Source organism: Maylandia zebra, linkage group LG13 (genome assembly GCF_041146795.1).
Source record: "Maylandia zebra isolate NMK-2024a linkage group LG13, Mzebra_GT3a, whole genome shotgun sequence".
Taxonomy (NCBI): domain Eukaryota; kingdom Metazoa; phylum Chordata; class Actinopteri; order Cichliformes; family Cichlidae; genus Maylandia; species Maylandia zebra.
In genome coordinates this window covers 17744585-17772375 of record NC_135179.1, presented here as the reverse complement: position 1 = coordinate 17772375, position 27791 = coordinate 17744585, and the positions used below count along the sequence as shown (strand labels likewise).

General features: G+C 41.6%; 2 protein-coding genes across 5 annotated transcripts; one reads left to right on the top strand and one right to left on the bottom strand.

Moving 5' to 3' along the window:
* Positions 1-3864: 3864 nt before the first annotated feature.
* Positions 3865-6698, bottom strand: LOC143421791 (uncharacterized). The gene has a single exon (XM_076891670.1). It carries the CDS (start codon positions 6199-6201, stop codon positions 4471-4473), a length of 1731 nt encoding a protein of 576 aa, XP_076747785.1. The 5' UTR covers positions 6202-6698; the 3' UTR covers positions 3865-4470.
* Positions 6699-7430: 732 nt separating this feature from the next.
* pdzd7a (PDZ domain containing 7a) lies at positions 7431-27730 on the top strand. 4 transcript variants are annotated; one of them, XM_076891668.1, is made up of 17 exons: positions 7431-8918; positions 9042-9113; positions 9228-9936; positions 10812-10949; positions 11081-11255; positions 11628-11804; positions 12110-12257; positions 14937-14997; positions 15625-16152; positions 18255-18410; positions 19657-19817; positions 20772-20863; positions 20943-21034; positions 21194-21262; positions 21959-22627; positions 22968-23068; positions 26509-27730. In XM_076891668.1, the coding sequence occupies exons 3-17, from the start codon at positions 9747-9749 to the stop codon at positions 26683-26685; spliced, it is 2934 nt and encodes a 977-aa protein (XP_076747783.1). In that variant the 5' UTR covers positions 7431-8918; positions 9042-9113; positions 9228-9746; the 3' UTR covers positions 26686-27730. The 4 variants fall into 4 exon arrangements, with proteins under 4 accessions (XP_076747783.1, XP_076747781.1, XP_076747782.1 ...); XM_076891666.1 differs by having other exon boundaries at positions 7431-9317; positions 9691-9936; XM_076891667.1 differs by having other exon boundaries at positions 7431-9382; positions 9691-9936.
* The last annotated feature ends 61 nt before the right edge of the window (positions 27731-27791 follow it).

Sequence of the window (27791 nt, the reverse complement as noted above, 5' to 3'; positions counted from 1 at the left end):
GTTGTGTAGATATAATAATGTCAGATTAATAATGACAAACCAGAAATAAAGATAAATATCTTTTGTAAAAGATAAATGACAACTTCTGTTTTCTGAAAGCCCTGTTAACCACACTCCTCCACAGTCTCCTACAAAACTGCTTTTGAGCTGGAGACCCACATGGATGTGACTAAACTAGCCACCGGGTGGGGTTGTTTACCCATCTTAACGGCGTGGCAGGAGGATCAGCTGCTCCGTTTTCCCCCGCCTTCATCTCTCTCCAGCTCTACCCAAGTCCAGTAGCACATTAATAAGAAAGTTTACTCGAGGACACGCTGGAGAAGTCTTGAGTGAGTGTTACTTTACTGTTTGAGTAATCAGTGTACTTACTCATCTCCAGCCCCAGCGCTAGTGGCTGCACAGCTGCGGGTGGGGGCTTATGTAAAAGGATTACACCTCTTAAGACAATAATGGTCACCGGGAGAACAAATGAGGTGGCATTAACGCTCCGGAGGTGTCTCTTAATGCGTCAGTGAGGCGGACCAGCTCAGTGCGAGCGCAGCCAGCGCAACATGGACACGGCAGGTAATGCTAAAATTCTTTACTTTATTTTAGACTCAGCAAGTCGAAGATATGAACAGAATTAAAGTCCACCTATAATTATGCCTCCCTGCAAACTGTCGCTCATATAACTTACTGTCAAATTAGACCTGTTGGTTATATGCATGCTGACTGAGTTGCTGTCCATGGTGCTGATTAATAGACGGCCACGGGAGTTCAGTGAGTGTTTCTTATCCTCACAGGTCAATACTGTGTCAGAATTAAAGGATTTCATTGTCTATTCTTCAGCTCTGAGGCCACATTACTCATCACAACATATTCTTTTCACAACAGGCCGTTTAATTAAACATGACCAGAGGGGAATCACCCTGCACTGCTGACTTCTCTGCAGACAGCGGGCACCGGGTACCCTGGTTTCGGAAGGTACAGAGGACACTGTTGGATCACGCCAACATCTTTGACTTATAAGTGGGGCATTAACAGGGAAAGGGGGGCACAAAGAAATACTTTTCTTTCCTATTTTCTTCTTTCAGCTGATCATTGATCAGTTTCAGGATTGAAGTAGCAGCAGGAGAGGGAGGGAGAGAAAGGCAGTCGCTCCATATAGGTTGTTAAGCTTAACGCTGGAATGCTTAACAAACATTCAGAGATGAACTTACACACTTGCTTTACTTCTCTCTGGGATAACTTTGTCTGAGATGAAATGCCGGTTTGGTAGGAATGCTCAACCAGACAACAGGTCTTGCACGCCACAGCGCTCTATCATGTGAGCACACTGCTCTGACGTGCTATGGTTATGAGCTGAGCCATGTTGCAAGTTTTGTGAGGTGCTTTTTTGATATTTAATGAATCGATTACACTTTTTATTTCTCTCCGATATCCGATCCAGTAATTTGCGCCAGTATCGGACTGATACGTAATATCGGATCGGTCCATCTCTAGTTTTAATCACACTCATTTTGTGATTCTGATGTCACAGCATGCGGCAATGCAAGCATTTTATTTATTTATTTAAAAACGGCACAAGCGGGAATTTCTTCTATACGGGTAATTTCAGCCTTCATGACTGTTCACAAGTGTTAATCAAAGCGCTAGTTTTAATTTAACTAGTTTTTACGCATCCACTGGGGTTTCTTTCACGGGTTGATGCGATCATTTTATTTAAAAATCGGGATTTCGGAATGTTAATCCAAGAGGGAGACAGAGGCTGCTAGTTTTTAATGCAATAGGTGGTCACAAATAACATTCAGCCCCTTTAGAAATAAATGCTGCAGTGATACTTCTAAAACCAGTCTCGCAAGCCCCATCCGTCTTTCAGCAGCTGGTTAATTTTTTGAATTTGTTCAGGAACGCAAAAGCCCACCGTGGGTATCATTTAATTGTTGGGATTCCTTAGGAAAAGGTAAAAGCCGACAGGTGTAAAAGCGGGGACCGACCTATTGTTTAAGGTGGCCGGCATCGGCTCTTTAACCCTAACCCTCGACAAGGTAAAAGCCCTGCAGATGTACCAGTCGAGCAGGGTATCGCCTATTTTCTGAAGTCTGAAGTCCAGACCTATCTTGGCAAATTACACCGGAGCTCAGCAACTGCGTGCCCCACCCTCATTGTTTTAAACTTGCACAGCAAGGTGATGCCCTGCAGGTGTATCGCCCCCAGACTTATCGGCCCACCATCTATTGTTTTTGGAAGCCCCCCGGTCCTATATGAAGCGTTACTCAAAGAGTGAGACCCTCGCCATTTCGCGTCAGGACCAGCGCCGGTGCAGACCATTTTCTACCCACACAGAGCGTTTCTGACTGGCTGGCGTTGCTTAAGGGAAAAGCAACAATACAACGCGGTTCTCTGCTCCAAGACATCCGCGGTCCTTTCATGTGTGTTATAGCCGGCGCTTCATAAATGTCTGTCTGTCAGCGCAGATTATTCAAACTGTTTTTAAAATGTGACTAATTTGTTGTCCAAAAAACATTTCCTCTAAATTTTCAAAGTTACTGATTTAAAAATATATATTTTCGAATTTTTAGCTGGATGTCAAACATATGATAGAGTCTTGAGCATATTTATATAGCAAAATTCACAGTGGTATAACCATAAAAGATGCCCAACTGGACACCAATGCACTCTAATGCAAGCCTTTAAACTGTATGCTGATAAGTGCATAAGTATACCTCAATAGCTGAAAAGAGTCTGTATCCATAATTTGCGGATCTGCGGATTTGTTTTTAATGTGGCACTTTTTTCACGAACTGCAGATGATGAAATCCTCTTTATTTGAGAAAGTGTCCCTAAGCTATTGCTGCTCATACTTACTGAGTTCCCTAGCTACGTCTTTACTGTGTCAGTAAACTTTTTGAACAAGAAAGGTATCGTAGCTTTAAAGACCTTAATTGAAGCAAAGGCAAAAAATTGGAATAAATTTTATGTGGCTGTTCATATTAAATCCATCAAAGAGTGAAAAACCAAAAAGCTGGAATGCATTTCCAATCAGCTTTTTTTTTTCTTTTTTTTTTTTTACAAGAAGTGTAGCTCATACACTGCAATAAATGTATTCTGCTACATCTGCTAATGAGAGAACATGTTTTTTCATCATAAAGACTGTGATAAGAAGCATCGTTAAAGTGTCACTTCAGTAATGCTGCTGAGAGAAACAAGTGTTGACTCTTTTTTTTTTAAATAGATGACTTAAAAGACTAAACTCTAATTTCAAAGGTTTATTTTAAGTTTAAAGAATATAACAGCTGGTAAGACAATGGGTTTTGCTTCTCGCTGTCCGTGTTATGTTGTAGTATCCATTATCATGTATGCTACTTTGCTCTGTGGACTGTAAAATGTTTCACTGTATTCATGAAATAAACCAGACTTTCCATGTCTGAATCTTTTACCATTTTTCTGCTTTTGTTCACCCAAAGTTGACAAAACCCACAAACATCTGGAGTTATCTCACTAAAATATGGAGCAATCTCAGTGTCTATAGATGCTTTTACCTTAAACACAATCAGCTGACTGATCCTCACTTTGTCCTCACTTTGGTCATTATGAATGTTGAAGGAGATTTGTTCCATAGACACCTTATACTAGTGTTTCCTACACTTAATCCAACAGTACTATGTTATATTTAAATCCAGATTCCTTTTAGTGTGCAGTGAAATTTGTTAAACCATCGCTTAATGGGACCGAAGTACAAGTTGCTCTTTACTAACACAAACTACACTCATTGGCAGCAGCATAGGCACGCTTAAAATTTCTTCTGAAATTTTCGTTTTCTAGTTTAATTTATTATACTCAGTTTTCACTAGTCTTGCTGTATCAGCTCCCTGGTGTCTGTGTAATTTAAACAGCATCCCAAACAATTTATGATCATTAAAATAACAAGAAGGCTAATTTATAGATAGAAGTACACAGCTAAAGAAAGACTCTCATTTTTGTGTGGTGTGACCGTATATTTTTCTGTGATTTTATGCACAGCTGAAAGGTCTACAACGTACGCCATCCTTATAATTCCCCAAAAGGTGGCAGCGTTTCTTTAACAGGTTTCAAGGGGAGTCACAGTCAGTCATATTTAACAAGTTTTATTACCTATTCATTAGTCTGTTTATCCACTGGTTTTTAGTTTATAGAGAAACAGGTTGTATAATTGTGCTTTCTCATAAAATGAAATGCTTATTTAGTTCTGATTTTGTTCAACTTTATTTTTTATTATGATACAGAGGAAACAGATCTTCACATAGAAAGACCTGTCGATGGACATGGCAAATGGAGGTTGCAGGGGTAGGGGGAGAAGGAGGGAAGAAGGGGGTAGAAGGAGGTGCAGGATATGGGTGGGGTGGAGATGTGAAGAGGGAGAAGGAGGGAAGAAGGGGGTAGACAAAGGGTAGAGGGAGGTGCAGGGAGGATCCGGGTGGAGATGTGAATAGTAATGAAATGGAGAACCTCCTACACTTGTCCAGACTCAGCAGCCTCTTCCACTCTCATCTCACCAGAACGTTTCTTACTCCTGAAAAACCAGCTCCAGCAGCCTGTCTTCTTCTTTCCTTTCGCTTTTTCTTCTACTTTGCCGTTTATCTTTTCTACCTTTTCTTCTTTCTCTACACTTTCCTGGTCTTGTTTTGGTTTTTCCTCTTTCTTGCTTGACTTCCTCTTGAAAAAGCTGGATCCTTTTTTCTTTTGCTTTTCTTGCACCTGCAACTCATCGTTTTTAATCTCCTGTGTGTTATTTTCTTTGAGGTTTTCATTGTCTGCTTGAATCTTCTCAAAATCTTCCTGCAGTTTGTCAAATTTTTCATCCTCTTCTTTGCCCTTTTGTTCAAGCTCCTCTTGTTTCTGCTTTTTCTGATCCTCCTGGATTTCACTGTTTCTGCTTTGCAGTTCTTTGTGAATCCTCTCAAGCTCTTCATATTTTTGCAGGTGTTGGATCTTCTCCTGAAGCATTTCTGTGCTCCTGTCCTGGACTTCTTTATGCTTCTGCTCAAGCGCTGTATATTTGTCTTCTACCTTTTCCTTCTCTTCCTCAAATTCTTTATTTCTGTCCTCCAGTTTTTTCTTCTCTTGCTCAATTTCTTTATTTTTGTTCTCCAGTTTTGTCTTCTCTTCCTCCAATTCTTTATTTTTGTTCTCCAGTTTTGTCTTCTCTTCCTCCAATTCTTTATTTTTGTTCTCCAGTTTTGTCTTCTCTTCCTCCAATTCTTTATTTTTGTTCTCCAGTTTTGTCTTCTCTTCCTCCAATTCTTTATTTTTGTTCTCCAGTTTTGTCTTCTCTTCCTCCAATTCTTTATTTTTGTTCTCCAGTTTTGTCTTCTCTTCCTCCAATTCTTTATTTTTGTTCTCCAGTTTTGTCTTCTCTTCCTCCAATTCTTTATTTTTGTTCTCCAGTTTTGTCTTCTCTTCCTCCAATTCTTTATTTTTGTTCTCCAGTTTTGTCTTCTCTTCCTCCAATTCTTTATTTTTGTTCTCCAGTTTTGTCTTCTCTTCCTCCAATTCTTTATTTTTGTTCTCCAGTTTTGACTTCTCTTCCTCCAATTCTTTATTTTTGTTCTCCAGTTTTGTCTTCTCTTCCTCCAATTCTTTATTTTTGTTCTCCAGTTTTGTCTTCTCTTCCTCCAATTCTTTATTTTTGTTCTCCAGTTTTGTCTTCTCTTCCTCCAATTCTTTATTTTTGTTCTCCAGTTTTGTCTTCTCTTCCTCCAATTCTTTATTTTTGTTCTCCAGTTTTGTCTTCTCTTCCTCCATGTCTTGACATTTCTCCTTCAAATTTTGGACTTCTGAATGTTTCTCCCTTAGAAATTGCTGGTACTCATTTTCTGCTTTAATTCTTGAGTACATGTCTGACAGCTTTTCCTTCAAGTCATCCAAGTCTAGCTGCTTCCCTTCTAGTATTTTGTTTTCTTCTTCTAGCTTTTCATTTCTTTTCTCCAGTTGCTTGTATTTGGACTCCATTTCTTCTCTAAGAGCTACAAGCCCATCCTTATGACATAAATTGCTCCTCTCTACCAGAAGACCGTTTAGGCGACTTCGCAGTTGGTACTCGCTCTCTCGTAGACGAAGGTTTTCCCTCCTGCAGTTCTCAAAAGCTTTTCTGAGACCATTGTATTCACCGGGGGGACCGTACTGCCCACCGCAGCGAGGAGGAGGTCCTCTGAAACGCGGTTGATAGATGTTTTGAGACATTGCAAAACAAACCAACGCAAGTAGACTGATGTTCTTCTTGTTTTTTGAAGACGAGTGGAAAATCTTTGCAAAGACGAATTCAAAACTTGTTTAAATATGTTCAGAAATGTGGCGATGTCAACGTCTAACCGGCGAAAACACACTAAAGAAAAATACCGAACACTGTGTTTACTTGTTGCCCGTTACTGTGGTTACTTCACTGTTTCAAACATTAACACGTTCTATAAGCAAATTACGCTGAGACATGGCGTTCGGCTAACGTCTATCACGTGACATCAAATAGGATTTTAAAGAAAACACGGGTGTATTTTGCCATTTTCAATAAAGTTTTAATTTCTTATTCTTCAACATATTTAGGATCCTTCTTACCGAGTGTTTATATCGCGGGTGTAAGTTAGAAGGGTACGGAGCCCCTCTGATGACATGGTCCAAAAATAAGTAAATTGTGGCCACAAAATACTACTTGTGCCCACGAAATGGGAATAACGTGCGCACGAAATGCTAATTTGTAGCCACGAAACACTTGACAGATAACCGTGATCCTTCCCAGGCCCTTGCAGCAATAAAATCTATCCCGGCTCCATGTCGTACTTAACGTCTGTAAAGCAACTGGGCTCTCAATATCCTGTTTAAACGTCTCTCCGTAATGGTTCCTTGCATTGTCAGGCTTTTCAAAATGCATTTGTAGCTCATTCCCAGCCTAAAATAAAACGCAATCATACGGTCTCTGTCCATGGTTTATAGGTTTAGCCTACTCTTATGCTTGTGTCTCTACGCAGCTGTCCAGGAATTGTATCAATATGATGTGCGCACGTTATCTAATTGCCACAAATGCGTAATTCGTTGCCACGTTATACTCAATTCGTGCCCACAAATTAGCATTTCGTGGCCTCGAAATAGTATTTCGTGGGCACGTTATACTACTTCGAGGGCACGAAGTAGTATTTTATGGCCACAATTTATTTATTTTTTGGACCATGACATCAGAGGGGCTCCGTAGAAGGGAACCCCTTCTATAACAGGGAAAGTAGCAGGGCGTGATCACGGAAACAGAAGACGTAATACCCAGTTAAAATAGTCAATAAAAATAAATGAACTTTATTTACAACACTAAAACTGCCCTGATCAGGGGAGAGAAAACCCTCCATAAACCTCGGCATACTAAAAATATGATGATGCTCAGTCCATGAGCTAAGTCCCCAAAGTTCCCGATCAGGCTATGCCACACTTCCTGGCTGTGAAGAATATGCTTATTCCACCAGTGGGAGCCAGGCCGACCGCGTCCTTCTTCTTGTGGCTGCGCCTGCCGCCACGCTACTCCATGGCTCTCCTGCTGCCACACACGTCTTTCTGACCTGCCAGAGCCTCTTATTGGCCGCTGCCAACATGGGAGGCCCGATTGATTTCTGTCCCCTGTGCCCTCCAGGTGTATCTAATTGGGGAAGCAAGGGGGGGCGGAGTCTGTCGGGGAGAAGTCCCAATAAATGGAATAAAAGCATGCAACACTAAAATACACTCAACATTAAAACGCAAAGCATGCAACCACTCGATAATAAAAATCCTTCTTCATAGGATGGCATTTACATAAGGTGTCCAAGGTCGATATTTCAGAGAAAAACGTAAATGAATCTTTGTATTGGCAGTAATAGTGCAGCACCGAAAAATGGCCCCTTGTGTGTTTGTTTCTTCTTTTGTTGTGGCCAAAAGTGGCAGTACATGGACAGTAAATATATCACATTAAATGCTGGCATTCAGTTAAAAACCAGACATGAATGAAAAAGATACACAAAGATTAAATGCAGAAAATAATATATTTATGATGAATATACAAAATAATAATTCTCCGAGAGCAGAAACAGGTTGCAGCTCTGATTTCAAAGTTTTAAAATGATTTTTACACATTTCAGTTTTTGAAGCAGAACATCATTTTGACATGAAACCTGGAAACATATTAAGCGTTACTAAGTCTTCTGTATCCGTTCTGGCATTTTTAATGAACCAAACTGAATCCAAATTGGCTCGAAAGTCAACGACTTATGATGATATTTAATTGAATATAGGTATCTGCCTCCATATGGCGCTTCGCTGACGCGTTGTTACAGCGCACAGCAGCAACCAGTGGGGCATGCACGTGTTTATGTAGGCCTATCTGTGTTGTGTAGATATAATAATGTCAGATTAATAATGACAAACCAGAAATAAAGATAAATATCTTTTGTAAAAGATAAATGACAACTTCTGTTTTCTGAAAGCCCTGTTAACCACACTCCTCCACAGTCTCCTACAAAACTGCTTTTGAGCTGGAGACCCACATGGATGTGACTAAACTAGCCACCGGGTGGGGTTGTTTACCCATCTTAACGGCGTGGCAGGAGGATCAGCTGCTCCGTTTTCCCCCGCCTTCATCTCTCTCCAGCTCTACCCAAGTCCAGTAGCACATTAATAAGAAAGTTTACTCGAGGACACGCTGGAGAAGTCTTGAGTGAGTGTTACTTTACTGTTTGAGTAATCAGTGTACTTACTCATCTCCAGCCCCAGCGCTAGTGGCTGCACAGCTGCGGGTGGGGGCTTATGTAAAAGGATTACACCTCTTAAGACAATAATGGTCACCGGGAGAACAAATGAGGTGGCATTAACGCTCCGGAGGTGTCTCTTAATGCGTCAGTGAGGCGGACCAGCTCAGTGCGAGCGCAGCCAGCGCAACATGGACACGGCAGGTAATGCTAAAATTCTTTACTTTATTTTAGACTCAGCAAGTCGAAGATATGAACAGAATTAAAGTCCACCTATAATTATGCCTCCCTGCAAACTGTCGCTCATATAACTTACTGTCAAATTAGACCTGTTGGTTATATGCATGCTGACTGAGTTGCTGTCCATGGTGCTGATTAATAGACGGCCACGGGAGTTCAGTGAGTGTTTCTTATCCTCACAGGTCAATACTGTGTCAGAATTAAAGGATTTCATTGTCTATTCTTCAGCTCTGAGGCCACATTACTCATCACAACATATTCTTTTCACAACAGGCCGTTTAATTAAACATGACCAGAGGGGAATCACCCTGCACTGCTGACTTCTCTGCAGACAGCGGGCACCGGGTACCCTGGTTTCGGAAGGTACAGAGGACACTGTTGGATCACGCCAACATCTTTGACTTATAAGACCAGGATTATATCTGAGTGTGAGAAAATCCCTCTCTTCAGTCATGGAGCTTTTCTTTTAGCCAACTTTTGTGTTTTGTGACTTAGCTGTGTGGCTTCAGCTGAAGTCAGAGGTTTCTTTTCAACCTGGTTCCTATTTTTAAGCTTTATCTACTGAATGAAACTGATGTCACTTGAGATTAGAGATGCTACCAGCAGCTTTTTTACTTGCCTCCTCCAGTGGGGTTCAGTTTGGACAAGCAGGTGCTAAAGTGTCCATTTTACAAGTTATTTGTCCCTCACTGCCTTTCCCCAAACACTTGGCTCCATCTCTGCCATCCTAAACTAGGACTCCACATATCCTCCCGCCTGGATGACTGAGGGAAGAGTTTTTGGACACTTACCATGGCTGACTCCTTTCAAACTCCAGCCTGGAGGGAGATGACAAATGGAGGGGGGCACCCCCACTTTAAAAACGGAGGTCCGAATGGGGGTTCCCACAGCACCACACGCTACATGGTGAAGAAGCAGCGCCACAGACGCAGGTCCTCCTCACCCATGGGCAGGGTCATCCTCATCAATGCACCTGTTGATGGTGAGGTCTGGTCCCAGTAACAGTCTTCTGCTACCATGGCAACACAGCAACTGGCTGCAAAGGTGTATTCAGGACAATCAGTGACACAGATATTTGTTTAAAATTAATTCAGAGCAAGCTGATATACATATGTAAAATACTGTGGACAGAGTTAATCTTATGTGTTTTTAAGCTAAAAGGCAATGAGAACTGAGTTACTAAAAACTTTTTTAGTCAACCTCTTTTCTATTTTTAAGCAGAAATGCAAACAATTCAAGTATCTGAAATGTAAAATTTTGGTAGTCTTCTTCATTTTCAGTGATCAGAAACTGAATGTCCGCAGTAGGCTTTGCTCATTTAAGACGAGACCAAAAAGTTGTGTGAAGATGTGAATTTTGGCTTTGGATATTTCTGACATTTGAAAGACTGATCGGCCAATATTTAATTGAGACAACATCAGAGTGATCAACACAAATGTTAATTAATGGTTAGTTGTATTCACAGTAGGCGCCACCCAAGTTGTGCAAAAATTCTGTCAGTTAAATAAAGTTGCTTTCAATGATGAGCCTATATAAATGCATTTCATTTGTCAGTTAACTTCATAGGAGTCTGTCGACCTGTGACCTGAAAAAGTTCATAAGGATGAAGTTTTTCATTTAAGGTTGATACATATGTTTTAGGTTTAACAGTCAATAGGTTTGTTATCAGTAACTTTTAAATGTTAGAATGTTTATTGTTTGTCATTTATTGTCTGTTCTTTGTAAATGAGTTTTTTTCCCATCAGCTTTGAATTTTCAAATCATATTTTGTTGGAAGTGTCCCAATCCTGGGAATACTTGTGGGTCACACTGTGCATATTTATGGTGGACTCATGTTGGTGTTTTGTGTGTTTGCAGGAGGGGATGACAGTGAAGACATTCACACAGTGACAGTAGATAAGAGTCCAGATGGGCGTCTGGGTTTCAGTGTCCGCGGGGGCTCTGAACATGGACTCGGCATATTTGTCAGTAAGGTGCAGGACAACAGCCCTGCAGGTTAGGAAGAAATGTGTGTGTTCATCAGACTGTCTATGTAAATGGTCACGACAAGCTTTTTTTCCCAGTGTGCTTACACGTGGGAATGTTGTCTTCTGGTTTTTCATGCTGAATTCTGCCTGTGTCTGCAGCGGAGGCTGGGCTGACTGTGGGTGACAAGCTGGTGGAGGTGAACGGGGTCAGCCTGGAGAGCATCACCATGAGCAGTGCTGTGAAGGTCCTGACAGGAAACAACAGGCTGAGGATGGTGGTGAGACGGGTGGGCAAGATCCCCGGCATCCGCTACTCTAAGGAGAAGACCACATGGTGAGGCCAGTCCACTCAGCAGGGCTGGAAACTACCAAGATATCAAACATTTACTGATGAAATACTTATTGCTGAATATGTAAGAGACTACAGCTTTGGAACTACTATCACTGACCTTTGTGTGGCTCTTGTTTTGTCAAGTCTTGTCACTTGACTGTAGCTCACACTGGTTATCTTTCTTTTGGGATATACAGTATCTTGGTTTCATGTGGCATCAGTGGATTGATTACTGCTGTGACCTTTATGGCTACTTGATTATCTGATACTGACACACCTGAATTCAGTGGACAGAGAGAAAGCAGTTTATATGAGTGTTTTCATGTGTGCATATACAATGTCTCCTTTTGTGTGTGTTTATGTGTGTGCGTGCAGGGTGGATCTGATTCACCGGCGGATGGTAGTGGAGGAGAGCGGTCGTACCCCTTCAGAGGCCAGTTCGGACAGCGCTCTTCGCAGGATCGTACATCTCTTCACCACGTCAGATGATTATTGCTTGGGCTTCAACATCAGAGGAGGAAGAGAGTTTGGATTGGGGATCTATGTGTCTAAGTATGAATACAAACACTGTTTTTTTGTTTTTTCTGCATGAGATAAAAAAAAATTAATTAGTACCTGTTGTAAAATCATTTAGGCCTCAGGATGGTTATATTGGTGCACTTGGTGGAATCCAGGTTTACCCCACCTGGCTGCAAATAATAATATTAACCCCAATAATTAAAGATGATATCATAATCTCATTTGCAAAGTTTATCTGAGTCTTTGTGGTAGATCAAAGCAAAGAAGCTCACATTTAAATTCAATTAGTAGTTACATTTCTTTTTTTCATGTCTGGATTTTTTCATACTGCTCATCAGGTTGGACCCAGGTGGACTTGCAGAGCAGCATGGCATCAAAATGGGGGATCAGATCCTTGCAGCTAATGGGGTGAGCTTTGATGACATCACTCACAGCAATGCGGTGGAGGTCCTGAAGAGCCACACCCACGTCATGTTGACCATCAGGGTGAGCGAATGAAAAAAAAGGGAAAAAAAATATGTTTAAAGCTGAGCTAATCAGTTTCAGGTTGTTGGGTTGGGTTTTTTTTCTTTTTACATTTTTATAATTAACAAATCAACAGGGTATGAGAGGACTGTCACAGCATGAGGACACATTTTTGTTCTTCCTTTTACAACCTGTGACTTAAATGTCTTGGCTCAGTTTCAGACAGCACACACAGAGCAAGTGACGAGAGTAGAGGATTTAACAGCCAAAAAGCTAAATATATTCCAAGGAGTGAGAGGAACACAAGACAAAGAGCTAACATGAGAGTATATATTGGGCTTATTTTCCTCTTTTGGACATAAACATACCTCCAGTTGAATGCTGAGGTGTACATGAGCAACATTTTGTCAAACCACCAAACTAAAAAAAAACTCAGTGTTGTCTGAAATGAGACTGAAGTTTGATTTCAGGAAGTTCTCTAATTGCAGTGGAGTGTTAATAATTTGCTTCAGTTTAAACTTAACAGCTGATTGGAGCCTTGAGTGCCGACACAATAATAAATGCTAGCGTGTAAACAACACCGGCTCTTCTCAATGAGCCTGCACTGCTGAGCAGACAGTTGGCTTACAGCCCTCAAATTTCTTATGTGTGCCTTAGTATGTGTGCTAGGCCGCAGCACTTAACCTGTGTCATTTCTGGATAAAGGCACCGCGTGTAGGTGCGTATGAATCGGTGTATGTGTGATGTGCGGCGTGCTCTCAGCTCGCTAGCATTGCTGCATGCTCATTTTACCCCCCTGATCTCAGGTTCCACGTGTGAAAAACAGCCAGGCACGACGTTCATTATTCAAAGGCAGGCGAGGATCAGGTTATAATCAACCGAAAGCCTTAATTTATGCCTTCCTCCTGTCCTGTCCTGTATGGATGGATCACACACATAGTAAAGCAAGGTTTTATTATTTAAGACCCTCACACCTGTGCTCTTAAAGGAAAAAATGAGTGCTGATGAGACAGTTCCTTAAAAAAAAGTTGAGAAGGCATTATACAGTATTATGTGCTTACGAGAGCCACGTGTTTTGTAATTCTGTGAACCACATAATATTTACCCTAACCTATACAGTAAATACAAGCACCTTAATATCCTTACAGCTTTACATTTGAAGTAAGGATTCATTTGAACTGGATATTAAAGCAATTACTAATCATTACTAGAGCAAATATAACATAACTAAACTAACATTAAGTACAATAAGATGCTGCACAGAGGTCAAAAGGTGGAAATTAAGCTGGTATGCATAACTGAAAATATCAAAGGCAGAACAACCTGTAAGCCCAGTGCTCGCTTTAATGTGTGGACAGCTTATTGATTGGTCCAAATATTCCAGTGATTCCAGGGATTGTCATTGCAAGTGGTGCTCAAAGGATAAAGACTTTCCTTTTGCCCTCTTCACCAAGTTCACATTTTGGTTTTGAGCGTCATGTCTTAAAGATTAGTGTATGGACTAGCTTGAAATTGAATTCAGGACTCATGTCAAATGATAATACTTCGGTTAGCCATTGTTTTATATCTGTGGTCGTAATCTTGTCAGATTAATCTGCAGAACTAAAATGATACCTTCTCATCACTCTCAGCTGTATGTGACATGCTAATGAGCACACAGTAACGTGTTTGTTGTGGTCCCAGCTGTTTTTTTTCTACCTCTAAGTTTTGAATTGTTAGTTATCTGCTTGAGTTTGAAGTTTTGGTTCTTATATTTGGCAGGCTGATTTTTGCACTCCTGTTTTAATTTCCTCATTACTCTCTAGTGAGTTTGATGCTTTATAATATTAATAAATCTCTGAGTTCTGTGTTTACTTTATTCCTCCTCTAGTGAAGAGTTTTAGTTTTTTCCCATGTTTCTTATTCTAACTTTAGATCATGTTTTAGTGCAAGTTTTTGCATCTCTGTGTTTAGTTTAAAAAAAAAAATCCAATTTTACTCATTTTGTTGCCGCTTATGTTTTGCTTTGAATTTTGCTCCTTTCTTTGCGATTTTCTGATGACTTTCACCCATGTTTTACTTCCCCCCTTTTCCTAATTCCCATCTCGCCCTAAGTGTATGGATACAGTAGATAGCCCCATCCTTCCCTTAAAGGCCGTGTCTCCACATCTCTACACCTTACATTCATGTGCTGACTGTTTTCCCTCTCTGAAGATTTTTTTTTTTTTTGGAGGATTCAGGTCCTTTAATTGGATTCAGAAGACACTATTCCTTCTTTTAAGATCAGATTCAGATCCATATTCACCCCATTGCCAGTTCTTTGTGTATTTTCATACAACAAAAATTGCTGTTTCTCTCCAGCTACATACTGTGTAATATACCAAGCTTTAAATACAAACATAATAAATAAAAGCAATATAACTGTTGTCATGACTTGGTGCTGTCTAAATAAAACTGAATCGAACTGAACTTGCTGACGATCCTCATGTAAACACTGCTATTATCAACATGTTGCTGTAAACTCTTTTTTGCAGAGTGTGAATGTGGCTCACAAGTAACAAAAAACTACAGGAAAAAATCCAAATGAACAAATGCTGGCTCATTTTTAAATGTTGAAAAACCTCACTAACAGTCAATAAAGTCTAGAGAGTCTACTTCATAGTAATCATGCTGACTGTTTGCTGTTCTCGATGAACATTTTGTTTTTTTGATCTTCAACAGGAAGCTGGCAGATACCCCGCATACAAGGAGATGGTGGCAGAATACGGCTGGCTGGAAAAGTGTATGTTGACTGTTTTTACAGTCCCTGGACAATGTTTAACACAAGTCTTACAAGAGATAATGAACGGTGGCGTGAGAAGTACTGCCTTGACTAAACAAAATCAATGAAGATTTTATCTGGTTTTCAAAGCTACATGGTGGAGTCTCCTTGGAAACATTTAAAAATTAGTGGGATAGTGGCCTTGTGTAGCCTTCTTGAACAAGAAAGCTGTCATTCAGTTTCTTAATAGCACTCCAGTTCCTTGTTTTTTGCTTTGATACGAGCCCATCTCAACACAGCTAGGGATTAATTCAGTGTACTCAAAGGCAGCTCAGTCATCTGGAATGGAGCATGACTTGACATCTGTCGAGATGCCAAGATGCAGAGTCACTTTGGAGTTTCATTAGGAAAAAAGAAAAAAAGAAGTCCTGCTTTTTTTTTCTGTCTATCAAAAGCTCACAGGATTATGGGGATATGAGAACAGACAGGTTTTCATTCAAAGAAAGCAGAAATAAGAAGGAAACAAATTAAGCTTTTATGGGAAAACTTTATCCACAGTCCAGTCTAGCATGTATATTTATGTTGCTGTAACATATGGCAGCTGTTACACACACTAATCCCTTATATTCTTTGGATTGTGTTCTATAGTAGCCAATGGAGGCCCTCCACCATCATCACAGGGTTCAGACTCCAACTCTTCTGCCTCGTCATTGTCCTCCACCACCCCTCTCAGTTCCCTCAGTGGTCTCTCCCAGGTCCTCTTCCCTCCTGTCTTTGGCTCAGAGATGGTAGACATTGGCATCTGCACTGAGGACCACTCCCGACGTCCGAGCAGTACTGATCGAACTGCTGACTCCGCCATACAGACTGAACCCCAACCTCCAAACTACCAGGACCACCTGTTACCTAACGGGTCACACCCCGAAAGGCTCTCCACGACAGAAACAAGCCGGACTGTTGGTGCCACATTAGTGTTGAAGGACACGGTCATACGTGGGAAAGGAGAAGGGCCAAGGGAGATGGGAGGAGCTGGAGAAGGTGGACAGGGACGGGTGAAAACGCTGTCATCAGGGAAGCAGGAAGTTGAGAAACACTCACCAAAGACAGCAGCTCTGATGGCCCTGAGCAGACCGCGGAAGCCAATCAGTCGTTCCCAGAGTCACATCACAGAGTCAGGTGAGGTCTGCAGGCTCTTTGGGGTTGTTAAATGTGGGGAACTATGGATGCAAGGTAGTTCTCTATGTACATTATTATTAGCTGACAAGTTTTTTCCAGCCTATTTAGGACATATGGGGTGGCTGTAGCTCAGGTGGCAGAGCAGGTCAGCCACTAATCACAAGGTCGGTGGTTCAATCCCAGGCTGCCTCCTGGCTGCATGCCAAATATCCTTGGGCAAGATACTAACCCCGTGTTTGCCTACTGGTGGTGGTCAGAGGGCCCGGTGGCGCCTGTGTCCGGCAGCCTCGCCTCTGTCAGTGCGCCCCAGGGCAGCTGTGGCTACAATGTAGCTTGCTATCGCCAGTGTGTGAATGTGTGTGTGAATGGGTGAATGACTGAATGTAGTGTAAAGCGCTTTGGGGTCCTATGGACTAGAAAAGCGCTATACAAATGCAGGCCATTTACCATATTTTAGTAACAGTCTAGGTGTTTACAATTAAGGCAGTGTTTTCTGAGAAAACAACACAAACACAATACTTTTTAATTTATTAACTTTAGCAGCAGTGGTTAAACCGAGATGGTGGCATAAAAAATAAAGCTCTCAGTATTTTGGTAGTGAGCATACAACCAACACAGTTTATTCATGTGACGAAAATTTAAGCAGACAAGTGATGTTTTACGTCACTGGTTTTAATTATGGACTGTATTAGGTACATCTTGCTAGTATCGGGTTGGGCCCTCTTGATGCCTTCAGAACTGCTTTAATTCATCATGGCATAGTTTCAAGGTGCTGGACACATTACTCATAGATATATACTAGATATACTCAAAGATCAATAAAAGTTTCTGACATAGTTGATTATCCAGCCATCAGGAGATGGGTACACGGTGGTTATAGAGGAGTGGAGGTGGTCAGTAACAATACTCGGGTAAGTTGTGGCATTTAAACGATGCCCAGTCGATACTAATGCATGCAAAGAGTGCCAAGAAAATATCTCCCTTATAGCACTACAGCTCCACCAGCCTGACCATTGATACAAGGCAGATGAGGACCCAAACGCAAAACTCACAGAGACAAAAGCTGAACTCAAAACCTCTGCTTTATTGCAGGCTTCACAAAGAAACAGAACTAAACTGGGAAAACTAAACTGAGCACAGAGGGAACACAGAGAAAGGCACACAAGTTCAGGGAAGAGACATTGACAATGTGACACTGAACTGAGGGAGACGTGGACATAAATACACAGAGTGTTAACGAGGGTTAACCCCAGCTAAGAAATCAGTCTTTCCAGAATTGCGGCACTGTTATCAGATATTGAGCTGATGTTTGTGACAGTTCACTGCTTCTGGGCTCTTCCTATAGGACACGCATCAGTTAGACAACGCCTTAACCCTCCATCACTCCAGAAAGTAAACAAGAACATTCAGACTCTCCACGGCTGATTTAAGCTCCATACAGAATTTGTCTATGAGCACAAGGTTGCCACAGACTCATGATTAATCACTGCCCTTTACTCTCACTTGTTGTACCTCTGTGAGAAATGAATAAGACCAAGCATATGGAGAAATATCTATCCAAGCCTTGGTGGGGCTGTTGAGTTATTAGCCTTTCCTTTTCAATTTCTCCAGCTCACTCGTAGCTTCAGAACCTGGTGGGGGCTCGGGCAAAGCTTAGGTCTGATTGGACATTTGTTATTGTAAGCGGGAGCACTTCTCTGTAGTGCTTCTAATAGATGGGGGTGTGTTCAGGTTGGTGAGGCTGCAATTCATCAGTGATACACTGTTGCTTTCCACAGTGTCAGATTTACTGCAGTGAAAAGAGAAGCTGACTGGAAGAGAAATGAAAAGTCTGTGCTTATAAAGGAGAGTGCGTGTCAGCCACTGTTACCAGCTTACAGTTAAGCATTGAGCACAACAAGGCCTAATGAATTATGTTTTCAGCACCCAACACAGATATGCAGAATGTCCTACTCCTGCTGTGGCTCAGTCAATTTTCCTGTGTACAAGACATAACTGCAAAAAAAGATGACATGTAGTCTATAGTTTGTTTAGTGCACAAAGTACAGTATGTGTGTTAATTTAAAAAGAGATATTTGTCTGTTTTTCCCCCCCACCTTTAGAGGAGAGACAGAAGAAGAAAAGGCAACACAGGGAGAAAAGCTCAGAAGAGGGTAAAACTAGTCTGAAACGCTCCAAAACCTTTGTCAACCTCTTATTTAAGAAAGACCGCAAAGAGAGGAGTCGCTCCAAGTCGCCGTCTCGCCGTGCAAACAAAGGTGAGAGAGCGGTCACAGGGTGTGGGTTTTTCTTTCACATAGTGCAGCCTGCAAAGTGAAATGTTGCTTCAGGTTTTGAACAAATTGTGGAACATGACTCAGAGGTCGTTAAATTGACTAATTATAATACACAGTGTCTCATTTTAAGGCCACACTTTTAATTATAATCAGGGCATAGCGTTCTCTGAAGGAGATAAGTGAGGACATTATATCCAGCAGAATGTGAGGGGAGGTTTCCCAACAGTCCAGTTGTAGATAAAGTCTTTAGGAGTGTGTGAGTTTCTTACTTGAAGCTAAGACTAGTGAGCTTGGATAGAGGGGCACTGGGTTGTTCTCAGGATCGAAGGAGGTTGAGAACGCAAGTGAGGTGAGATGGAAAGCCTCTTTAAAAGAAGTCATTGTGGGTAGCGCTGGTTTGAAGGTGGCAGGTGAGAAAGCTCGGGTGGGTCTTTTCTTCAGCAGGGCAGCAAAATCATGAAGACATAGAGGAGAGAACAAGAATAGCTGGAGTAACCAAGAATGAGGCCTGTTTACCAATCTGAGATGGCACACAGTGGTGTGGTGTGCTGTGATAGAGACTCAGTATGGAGCTTCCCTTTTAATACCAGCTCCTGATAAGGTCAGTGAACTACAAGTGTGTTTTCTGAACAGCAGGACCCCACGCTCCAACCTGCCCAACCAATCCTACAACAAAGAGAGAGAGAGAAAATGACCCGAAGACAAAAACCCAGTGCTCTACCATGACAGAGCTATAATACAGAATTCAAATGTTAAAACAGCCTCGTGAGATGACAAGTTTGCAGTAATAAGTAAGATTTTGTAAATTTGCATTGCTTTCCCTGATTTATAGAGGTGTTCCATTATGTTTAGGGTTTTATTCATCTCTAATGTTGTAAAGTCCTGTAAGAGTGTAACATTCATGATGACAATATCCAGTTAATTGCATAAAAATAGGGTCTCGGCTGATGTGTTGTAGAAAACTTAGTTACAAACAGAAATACTATTCAGATGTGTTAGAAGCAAAAATGTAATGGTGAAGAGCATAAGTTAAGATGCCTTGATAAGCTTGATTTCTTAATTTAATATCTTAATTTAAAGTTAGTGTAAGTTCTCCTGATGGTAAAAAAAACCTGCACAATTTATTTATAGATGTTGAGAAGTCAAACATCTAACTGGAAGAGTTTTAAATGCCATCAGGACAGTTTCTTCTTTGCACATCATTTCTTTTATCTACATTATTCTTTAGATAAGGAACGGGGACGCCCATTCCACCTCTTGACCTCCCCGAGGGAATCCCGAGCTGGCAGCCCACTGCCCCGACTCGAGGTCCTGCAGCACGTGGAGGACATGGCAAAGAAACTGCTCAGTCAGGATGAGGTGGCTGCTGTGATGAGACACTGTCGGCGAGTGAGTTTCTAAACTGAAATTACCATCGCCACCTCAGAGGCACGCTGCTGTGAGAGTGCAGTGAGTCATCGAGTGTTCTTTAGTCACAGATGTGTCGTGTAACAGCTGTGACAAAAGATGGATTTGGCCTGTCTTTATGATCGGGATCGAACATAAGCTGTCATTTGATTCATTCTCAGTCCACCTTAATCCTAAAATATTCAGCTCCTTGGCTAGCCCGTTGTCTGACCTCAGAGGGTATTGACAAGAGAGCTTAGAGAGACGGGACAAAACAAAAGGGAGGTCGAAGACAAGAAAGTTAGGACTTGCTGCAGAGGTATAAACATGTGCTCAGTTCATCACATAAAGTTTTTCTGCACGCTGAGCTTTTAGTCACAGCAAGTGCAGAGCTCTAAAAACTATACTTCCCATTATCTCTAATCTATAATATGTTTTATCACAAATTTGTCTCGTGCTGTAAATGTGTATCTTGAGATACTGGAGCCTCGGTGTGTGAAGCAAACTTTTCTTGGACAAGCTGAGATGTATCCAGAGGTGTAAAAACTTCTCGCAGAGATGACATTGTAAAACTAATTTTATAATCACACACTCAAAAAATGATTCTTCGCTCTCATAAAGATGAAGCAATAATTTTGAGCAAAATCATACTGAAATATTTAAAATCAAATGTTTATTGATTCAAATAATTGTCGATTAAGCAAAATATGCTTTATGTAAACTGAATGTACACTAATCAAGTACATTTCTGTTCTTCAATTTCCATTAAATTAATGTTTTTTAGTGCACTTATGTAACAAAATTACAAGCATGTTATACATGTACTCAAATTTACTTAAAGTCAGTTGTCTGGGTATAAATATTTTTTGAGCTCAGTCAGATCCTCAGTGTACATGTCCAGCTGGTTCTTTTTGTTTGCCTACTTTAATTTGTGCACCAATCAAATCCTTCCTACAGTTTCTGTCCGACTCTGTAATCGAGGACTTGGTGCGTCCTCTTCTGGCAATCTTGGACAGGCCAGAGAAACTGCTGCTTCTCAGGGAAATAAGGTGAGATACACAAGGCATAATACTGCTTTATGTGTTTACATGCTGTATGAACTACATGTCCGCTTTATATCCACTGCAGAATGCTGATACCAATGACTGAGTTGGGTCGCTTTGACAGCATGGTCATGCCTTTTGAGCTGGAAGCGTACGATATTCTCAAGAGTCGCTCATGTAAGCATAGGATGCACCTGACATCACTGCCCTGATATTTTATTGTTGTTGTTGTTTATTTATCCAGTTTTACAAGATTAAATTCTAAGCTGTGACAGAATAAAAAACAGAAAATAATTTTTCAAGTGAGATTAAAAAAAATGAAATCTTTCTTTTTAGCGCGTTCCCCAGCTCTGCGTTCTCCTCGTAGTGGAACTCCTCGTCGTCACCTCATCACCCCAATCCCAGGTACATGGGCTGTATCTCTTGCTCTCGCACTCTCCTTATCTAGGCCTCGGTCCTTTCTTCAACCTTTCTCTCTATCTGCTTGATGGCTCCTGTAGGATTATAACTTATACAGAGGCTCAAACCTCTCTCTGTCTGTCTCTAGTTTTCTGCCACTTTATTCCTGCCTCATCTTATATTCATAGTCAAAGCCAAACACCTTCACACGCAGACCATATCCTGTCCCTGGCACACATTCCCCACCCTCATATAAAAAGGACACACACACACACACACACACACACACACACACACACACCCCGAACAGATCAGGTTTCCCGTGCTCGTGCTGAAGAGGGTTGTTTTACATCTCGGTGCATACAGAAAAGACAGAGACGTGCTGTGTGACACTTCAACAATGCAAAGATGCTTTGAGCATTTACTTCATTTAAAAGCAAGCGAGACACAATCAGTCCCATCTTCAGACTGATTGCAGCCGCCTCTGAGGTCATAGGCCCGGGTCAAAGGGTCAGTATTATGAAAACAGCAGATATCTGTCAAAACGTCTCTGAGCTGTCGTTGTTCTGTCTTCTGCCAGCATAGCTAAGTTTTAACATGGAAGTAGAAAGCACGGATGAAACTCACAGCACTGATTCTGCTCCATCATAAGCTTTATAATATGCACTGACTCAGTCACTCACTGTTTATATGTTTGTACAGACTACAAGGGTGGATTTTATCTGCAGCCGGTCCACGACAGACTGCATGAGCGCCGGTTGATCGAGGAGTTGGAGAGACTGCGTGTGACAGGTCAACGGTCTGGCCATCTCTCGCCATCCCGTGCCTTCACCCCTCTGCTGGATGTACCTGTGGACAACTATGTATCCTCTGTGCGCTCCCGTTCCCCAAGCCCCTTGCCCACTCACAGCTTCCTCCTCAAAGAATCCCCACACAGCACTAAACGTGGCCACCAACCCCATCGATCCCCAATCAGAAGAGAGAATGGGGCGTCGTGGTACGATGAGGTCTCCTTGTTGTCCGTGTCTGACCGAGGGGACGGGGCTTATGAACGAGGGCGGTCACCTGTGAGGAATGGCCATGGGAGAGTGAGGAGAGAGGGCAGTCCTGACAGTATATATGGCAGACAGAGCAGGCAAGAGGGCTACACGGAGGTCAGCGTACACGTTCCCTCACAGCGGAGAGGCAGAACCCCTCTGGCTGAGGTATTTGATCCCCAGAGGGAGAAGAGCCCGTCCAATGCCAGTGGGAGTACTCAGCAAGTGAATGGACACTCACAAGATGTTCAAAAAGTGAAAGGAAGACAAACTCTACCACCCAAGGAGTGTGAAATCGCCACTTTGACCATTTCCAAGGCCAAGCACTCACTGGGTAAATAAAAAAACAGCACTTGTTGTGACTTTCATTTAACTTTAAACTGAAATTTCAGGGTTTGCTTTAATGCCAGCTTCTAAAATCGTTTTTAATCTGTGACCGTATATGCACTTGTAAGCACAATACAAACTGCTTAGTGACTCATCCTAAGCTGTCTCTTACATGACCAGTAGAGGTCAGGCCATCACTAACTGCTAAACTAAAATGCATTTATAAGAGTTCACACACAAAAAAAGACCAAACGACCAATCGATACAGTGTAAGACTAGTTACAAAACATGTGGTACTGCCAAACATGCCCTCAGTTTATTATTGTTCTTTTTCTGTGTGTTTACAGGTATTAGTATCTCTGGAGGTGTAGAGTCTAGAATCCAGCCCATGATAAAGGTTGAGAAAATCTTTCCAGGTGGAGCTGCATCTACAAATCAGGCTTTGAAGGTCAGCGTCTAGCATGAACACATATAATGATAATAATAATAATAATAATAATAATAATAATAATAATAATAATAATAATAATAATAATTGATTGGATTTATATAGCGCTTGTCTGTAGCAGATTGTGAGAGAGATGTGCCAGCCCTCAGTCCTGAGGTTATGAGTTGTTGCTATGAAGTAATTGTGTCTATGACAGAGACGTGTGCAATGAGGAGTGGAGAGTAGATGAGAGCCATCTCAAGTGGCCCATCACTTTCATTATGAATGAGGTACATGGATGCTGGTCTGCTAATGTATTGGTAATATATTGCCTGTAAAGTAACTTAACAGTCTTCTTGGCCTGGTTCACTGAAACACATATGCTACACATGCGCTCATTCACTAAAGTTAATCACAGACTTATTGTTAAAGCTCAGTGGAATTAGAGATGCTTGGGAAGAAATGTTTGTGTGCAAAGTTGAAACATACTTATTCCAGCAGTAGGAGGCTGACATTATGTACTCGTGTTTGCTGACAAATTCGTATGTTTCCTAGCTGCAAGTTATCAGTTGAAAACTGCTATCTGAGTGTTATTCCTGATCAGTGTCAAACATGTCGGCAATCCCATATCTAACTAACTTTCCCTGGCCCTCTGTGTACAGATACCTACATTCACATTCATACAAACTCCACATCTCTGTAGGTGCATCTCAAGACATTTGAATATTGTGGAAAAAATTCAATATTTTCCATCAGTTTAATAAAAATGAACATTTAGGATATCCTGGACTTACTGTGCAATTAAACTCCGTTTTACTTTTGACAGTTATGGCTTACAGAAAAAAATAATAGAAAAAATATCTCAAAATAATACAAATGTTGATTTTTTTGAATTTCAAAGAGTATAAATACTGTGTATCTCTCAGGCTAGTTTAGTACATTGTGTCCACATGAAACTCATGGACAGCCTCCACAAAGAGGGTAAGCCACAGGTCATTGCTGAAAAGGCTGGTGGTTCACAGACAGCTGTATCAAAGCATATTGATGGAAAGTTGATTGGTAGATAAAGGAGCACAAGCGACAGGGGTGACTGCAGCCTTGAGAGGATTGTCAAGAAAAGTTGTTTCAAGAACTTTGGAGAGCTTCACAAGGCGTTGACTGAGCCTGTTTCCATCTTTCACTACGTCCAGAGCTGTAGTAGTCCTAATATCAAACCACTTCTGAACCACAGACAAGAGAAGTGCCTTAGCTCAGCTAAGTAGGAAAGAACTGGACTGTTGCTCAGTGGTCCAAAGTCCTCTTTCAAGTCTGGAGGAAGAGTGGAGGGATACAGAATCCAAGTCCAGTGTAAAGTTTCTGCAGGTTGTGATGATCTGAGGTGCCACCAGGTGTCATCTGCTGATGTTGGCAGTGGTTGGTCCCCTGTGTTTTAATCAAACTCCAAAGTCAACACCGCCATCTACCAAAACATTTTAGAGCTCTTCACGGTTCCACCGGCTGAAAAACTTTATGCAGACTTCCTTTTCCAGCAGGACATAGCATCTAGCCACAGGGTTACACGTTACATAATAGTTTTGATTTTAGTACTCAAGTAAGGTTTTCGACACATTACAGATGACTGAGGTGGTAAATGTTTGAGGATCACCAGTTATCCTAATGAGGAACATAATGCTCTGCATAAAATTTACTCAAAACCAAGCACTGATAGAAAAAAAAACAAGGAATCATTAAAGGTTTTCGCTCTAGGACTCAATAAAAGAATATACCAAATGTAATTCATCAAATATTTAAAGCGACGTTTCAGTCTGGTTAAAAGTAAGGGATTTAAGCAACATTGCATCCTAATGACACTATGATCTTTTCTTAGCCATCTCACCAGCATGACTAAAAACAGACAGGTTGTTGGCTATGAGGCTTAGACACAGATATATGGCTACTCCCTAGCACTCCTGTGCTATCTGTGGTCTCTTCCTCACACCTAACAACCAGGCATGTCAGCTGGCTCATATCAGCTCCACGGCTCAGTGTTATCTCCCGGTATTCTGCAGAGGGAAGTGAGATCAGGCGGGCTCAGTGTTAACACGCATCCTGTTTCCTTAGACCCACATGATAATCACACCAGTGAAGAATATTGTATTGTGTGTGTATTAGTCATGAGACACGTGCTGTCCTGTTCATTAGACGCTGCCATCTGCCTTCACCGGCAGGAACGTGGTCGTAAGCGAGTCACGTCAACGTGACAGCTGAGTTAATACCTGCAAAATGACATTCCCAACAGCTGGACCTGCTGATTAGTGCTGCTTAGCAGAAGCAGGCATGTTTACATGAAATCCTAATGCAGTGATTCTCTAAACACAAGGCAAAAAGAAAATGTTTTTTTTAGTATTTTAGAGAAAGTTATCTCAAAATTTGAGCAGCCACGAACCACTGTCCCGAACTACAATTAGAGCATGAGTGGTGTTACATTTATGATAACCAACACTCTGAGCTATGCTTCTCTCAGCCCAGTACATGAGCTATTTGGCCTCAGATCCTCCCATGCAAGCTGTAGTTATTATTACATGCCATGTTATTTGTTGGCTGGAAAATAGAGAACCTCGTAAATGCTCAGTATAAATGGCTGTAAAGAGGATGGGGCAGATTAGGTTGTGATCTATTTAATTCAGATAAATTACTTTTCAAAAATGAAAAAGCACTTTTTAATCTCCTCTTTGGTTAAATGGAGCTAAATCTTTTGATACTGTTTGCACGGAGGGCTATAGGGTTGTTGGTGAACACCGGACTCTCTGGAAAAAAGAATAAAAAAATCAGCAGCCCGGATCTAACCTCATCCATACAGGCCAAATAGGTTAGAGCTGTAACAGATGGAACAGGGTGGTAGAGAATGAAGGGAAAATAATCTATTTGTGTCTAATGACTCGAAAGGAAAAGGGAAAGGAAAAAAAAAGAAGGTACAACAATGGCCGTCGGCCTTGTGTGCTTCTGTGTTTCTAACCTTCGCTGAGATTGAGCACATTAGGCAGGTGCATCCTTGGCAAACGCTGATGACATCAGAGGAAGTTCCTCTCCTCGAGGCTGCAAAGATTTGCTACTCTCTGCTCGCATCCTGCAGGAAACAGCAAGCATAGTCCTAACTGTGCGGCTGTCTCAGTGTATATTCTTTTTCCAAAGACCTTGTGCTGAAGGGGAAACTTTATACGTGCACTAGTGACAGCTTTCAGTGTGAATGCATTAAAGAAGTGGGAGAGCTCCAACTCTCTTTGGCATAAATTACATTTCTTCACAGAGGGGCACAATCTCTGCAGTGTTATGGAAACTGTCTTTAATGTTGCTCTGAAAAAAAAAATAGACACAAAAAAGAGATACACAAATGGAGGAAAACATGCTTACAAAGGATACTCAATCTTTTTCTGTGGCTTTTCAATGTTCTTTTACCCTTTTGCATGTGTTTGAATCTGCAGGCAGGGTATGAGCTGTTGTCCGTAGATGGAGAGAGTCTGGAGGGAGTGACTCATCAGCACGCCGTGGATGTAATTCGGCGTGCATTCAGCAACAAGGCCAAAGAGCCGATGGTTTTTGTGGTCAAGGTCCCTAAGGTCTCTACCGACCCCAGCAGCCCCAACAGACTTGCTGACTAAACTCTGTGTGCCTCACAGCCAGGTTGCTGCTCGGGCATGAAGGACAACAAAACCTGCTGCTCCTCTGGGACTTAATAAATACAGGATTCACCCCAGAAGAAGAAATATGGGATAGGTAGCGCTCCGGTCACAGCGGAGACAATCAAAGGCAAAGTTATGACAAAATATACCATAAAGTATGTCTTGCATAAAGGTTGCAGCTGGTTTTGAAGACTAATACAGCTGCATATTTGTCAAGATAAAGGTCACTTTTGCTATAATGTAATGCGAGATGAAAACCAAATGTTGCAATTGTATGAATTTTATATGATTCTTAGTTTTTAGAAAAACTTTTACTAAATGCATATGTTGCACGTTTTCTAAAAGATGCTTTTGTGATAGGATCGTGTAATTCATGATCTTTGGTTAGAATAGTGCCACTATTCAACACGTGGCAACTTTGCCGTGACCTCTGAGCACTGTCTGATAGTGGAGCCAGTGGTCTGCACTTTTTACTTGAAGCATCTCAGCCCAGCAGCCCTGCAGGCATGCCAGAGGGCGATTACCTCAGCCAGCATTATGAGATTTATAGATTTATACTCAGATTAAATCCCTGTATTATGTCAAAACTGATAGTTTGGGTTTAGAGGATGTCTGGGGAGATTATTGCAAATTGCTGCTCAGTATTTTTTTTGTGTTGTATTTCTCTGGCAGAGGTGCCTGTATTCTGGAGCCATCCGCCACTTTAGAGGCTTAATTACACCATGCTGTGGATGGAGCTTATGGAGACATGTGGAAGAGTTGGAAAAGGTCAGAGGAGAAGGGCCAGCCTGCTTTGAGCTGATAGGAAGGCAACAGTAACTCATATAAAAAGCATTCAAAGATTGGAAAAACATTTCCTGAGTTGATGAATCTTTATTTGTGCTGTGACATTCGGGTGGTAGGGTCAGAATCAGGTGGATACAACATGACAGGACCCAACCTGTCTGGCATCAAGGACTCATGCTGGGGTGGTGTAATGGTGTGAGGATATTTTCTTGGCACACCTTGTCCTTGCTCTCGTCCTATAGTAGCTGGGATGGGCTCCAGCCCCCCTGCGATCCTGATAAGGATAAGCAGAAGAGAAT